General features: G+C 22.2%; 2 protein-coding genes across 2 annotated transcripts in view; both read left to right on the forward strand.

Moving 5' to 3' along the window:
• Nucleotides 1-1,801, forward strand: part of Phum_PHUM094730 (cmp-N-acetylneuraminic acid synthase, putative) — a gene marked incomplete at both ends in the record, with an annotated part of 2,269 nt that extends 468 nt beyond the window's left edge. The window contains 6 exons of the mRNA XM_002423858.1: nt 24-104; nt 250-399; nt 596-680; nt 1,241-1,343; nt 1,415-1,483; nt 1,751-1,801. Of these exons, the coding sequence (XP_002423903.1) occupies nt 24-104; nt 250-399; nt 596-680; nt 1,241-1,343; nt 1,415-1,483; nt 1,751-1,801 (539 nt within the window). The remainder of the gene's footprint in view (nt 1-23; nt 105-249; nt 400-595; nt 681-1,240; nt 1,344-1,414; nt 1,484-1,750) is intronic.
• Nucleotides 1,802-1,814: 13 nt separating this feature from the next.
• On the forward strand, nt 1,815-2,657 carry Phum_PHUM094840 (uncharacterized protein; the record flags this gene model as incomplete). The annotated part of the gene is made up of 3 exons (XM_002423859.1): nt 1,815-1,937; nt 2,058-2,247; nt 2,338-2,657. The coding sequence occupies 3 exons, from the start codon at nt 1,815-1,817 to the stop codon at nt 2,655-2,657; spliced, it is 633 nt and encodes a 210-aa protein (XP_002423904.1).
• Nucleotides 2,658-3,515: the final 858 nt, after the last annotated feature.

The raw sequence follows: 3,515 nt of genomic DNA on the forward strand, positions 1-3,515 counted from the left end.
TGCAATTAAAAACGGTGCAAAAGTTCATTGGAGAGATCCAAGGACAGCAACTGATAATGCACCAACGATATCCGCCGTTGAAGATTTTCTTAAACAACATAACGGTTTGGTTTGTTTTATTATTATTATTATTTTCAAATGTTTTTAAAAAAAATTTTGTTCAGTCAGCAAAACAAGTAGTTTATTAACAATTGTTAATTGTTATGTTTTTTCATACGTTTGTTTTATTGTTTGTAATTTTTTTTTTAGAAAGTGAAATAATTGCTGTGATTCAATGCACATCTCCATTTATAAAAAGTAATTTTCTTCGTGATGCTCTTGATTATATAATTAAATTTGATTTTGATTGCGTATTTTCCGTAACAAGAAGTCATCAATTGAGATGGACGACGAATGAAGGTTTTTTTTAATTTATTAATAATCAAAATAAAATACCGTTATCGGGTAGATATTAAATAAATAAATAAAATCTTCCAGAAGTTGTAATCCTTGAAATAAGATACCAACCAAGACATTTAACCTATTTTCTTTTTTTTGTTTCATCCTTTTATTAATCTTACACGGGATTAAAACGTGTTAATTTTGTTTTTTCCAGATGGATTTGGATCTCCTTTAAATTTTGATCCGAAAAATAGACCTCGACGTCAAGATTGGAAAGGAGAATTTGTTGAAAATGGAATGTTTTACATGGCAAAAACAAAAATAATTTTAAATAATAAAACATTACAAAACGAAAAGTAATAAAATTTTTTTAACGGACAATAAGGTAGGAAAAAGTGAAAAAAATTATTTATTTAATTTATTTAATTTATTACAGATGCAAACTTTTTGAAATACCTGCAAGATATTCGTTAGACATTGACACAGAATATGATTTATCATTAGCAAGATTAATATTATCACAATTACAAAATGAAACAATTATTAAAGATTAAAAAAAAAAAATATTTAAAACAATTATTAAATAAATTGTCATTTTTTTTAATAAATAAAATAAATTTTGTGTTTGTTTACGTAAATAAATTATCAACAATCATAAATTAATAATTTTAAAAAACAAAAAATCTGTCGCTTTTTCTTCAATTAATAATAAATAAAGATTTTAACATTAATAATAATAATAATATTAATAATTAATGATTACGCCTAAAAAAAAATAAAATTAGAAAGTATTTAAAATGAGTAAAGTCACAAATTGAAATATTGATTTATTATTAAATGAAAATTTTCTTTTTTAAAGTCACCTTTTACCGACTCCTTTCACTTTAATAAAAAAAAATGCAGCGGAAATTAAAATCGATCAATACTCAACTAGTCAAAATACTGCGCACAAAAAAAAAAGCGTACGAAATTTATTATTAATAATAATAATAACGATACAACATTTTAAATTATCATTATTATTATTTGTTAGTATAACGTCGGTTTCGGTAGTTATAAAAAAGGTTATAATGAAAAAAATTTTTTTTTTGGAGTTTTATCGGTGTGAAAAATAAATTTTCCGAACGACAAAAATAAGTCTGTTGACGCAGAATAAACATTCTATTTAAAATCGTGAGGAAAAATTTTCCAGTAAGTTAAAATAGATTTATATAAAAATAATAATAATAAAAATAACAATTTGATTATTGTTGTAATTTGTTTATAAAAATTTAAAGTTAATATTTTTTTTTTTTTGTATTTTAATTATTATTTTTTATTCCACGTACGTATTTGAATTTTTTTTCAATTTCGTTTTAATTTTTTTCAGGTAGCAGAAGAAATTATTTTTTTAGATAAATATGTCATTACCAATTCATAATAATAATAATAAAATGAGGAATAAAAAAAATTGCATATTAAAATTACATCACATATTAGATAAAATATATTTGAAAAATTTTTGCTGCATAATAAGTTTAAGACAGGGGACTTTATTAATTGCCATAATCGAATTGGTAAGTTTTCCTTTTTTCTTACACTATTTAATATTTATGATTATAATATTAGTTACGGTACTGCTCTAATGTTTACATATATATAAATAAATGAAATTAAAATTGCAAAATATTTTTCAGTCTTTGACATCATTCATGTTATTTTTACTTTTGCTTGGTATAACACACGTGCAAGACATAATTGAAACCGTCGAAGATGATTTGGAACAATTAGAAGAAAGCAATTGGGTTGTCGGACAATTGCAAGGACTATCCGTATATTTTAACAATAACGAACAGAAAATGTTGAGTGGTCAAAATTTGGCATCGTGTGAGTTTAACAAACATTTTAACAAACGCATACAAAATATATAGTAATCATTATCACATTTGTTTGTTTGTTTGTTTGTTTTCATTTCAGTGATGATGGTTTTGGTTTATACCGGATTAATCGTCACATGTATACATTTTATTTCGTGCGTTTTATTATTATATGGCGCCATTCGAAACATACCACAATTTCTTTTACCTTGGACCTTAACCGTTTTGTTTAGCATCATAATCGGATGTTCATTTCTTTTCATATTGATATTCGTTCCCTTACAAGGATGTAACATTGGTTTTCACGTTTCCGGAGCTTTTTTACTAACCATCGAACTTTATGCATGGCTCGTAGTATTCAGTTATTATAGAGAACTAAAAACTCAAGAATGGCGTTTTATTAAAAATCAAACGACGTAAAATTAAATTTAAATCGTTTAAATAAATTTTGCACTACTACGAATACTTTATTTATTTATTTATTTTAGTAATAAATACACGATTAATAACAAAAAAAAAAAAAAATTATAACAATACGTGTATTTAGATTTTAGATGATAGTTTAATAAAAATTTTAAATAACAATAACAAACAAAAAAATTTAAATTATTTATTTAAAAGTACAAATAATACTACTTGTTAAAATCGTTAAATTTTATTTTATGTTAATTAAAAACATGTTAAACAATCACATAAAATAATAAAAAAACCAGAATTTGAATTATAAACAAACAAACAAACACACTTATTTCTTGATTTTAATGCTCAAAATTTAAATTTAAATTTAAATTTATAATAAGGATATGAATGCAACGGTAAAAAAAATTTTTTTTTTGTCACTTTACAACTTTTTACATTTAAAAAAAAAGATGACGACCGATTTAATACTTGTTTAATGTTATACTGTTTATAATATATATATAGTTTATAATTTTTTCTTTAATTAAAAAAAAAAAAACTTTTGATTTTTTTATTAAATTTAACAAAAAAAATTAGGAATTTTGCAAATTTGCACACACTCAATATTCCATCCATACCATTGTTAAATAACGTCAAGGTTAAAAAATAAAATTATTATTACAATTTTTTAACAATATTATTTTGGTTTTTGCATTTAAACACTTATTTGACCTACTTAATAATAACTATATTTATTTAGATCATCAAAATAAAATTTTTTTTTTCAAATAAATTTTAAAAGCTTTTGTAAAAATTTGAAAATAATAATAAATTAATTGATTGTAAAAAAATGATGATGATATCCGGGGATTTAATTTA

Source organism: Pediculus humanus, genomic scaffold (assembly GCF_000006295.1).
Source record: "Pediculus humanus corporis 1103172107445 genomic scaffold, whole genome shotgun sequence".
Classification (NCBI taxonomy): domain Eukaryota; kingdom Metazoa; phylum Arthropoda; class Insecta; order Psocodea; family Pediculidae; genus Pediculus; species Pediculus humanus.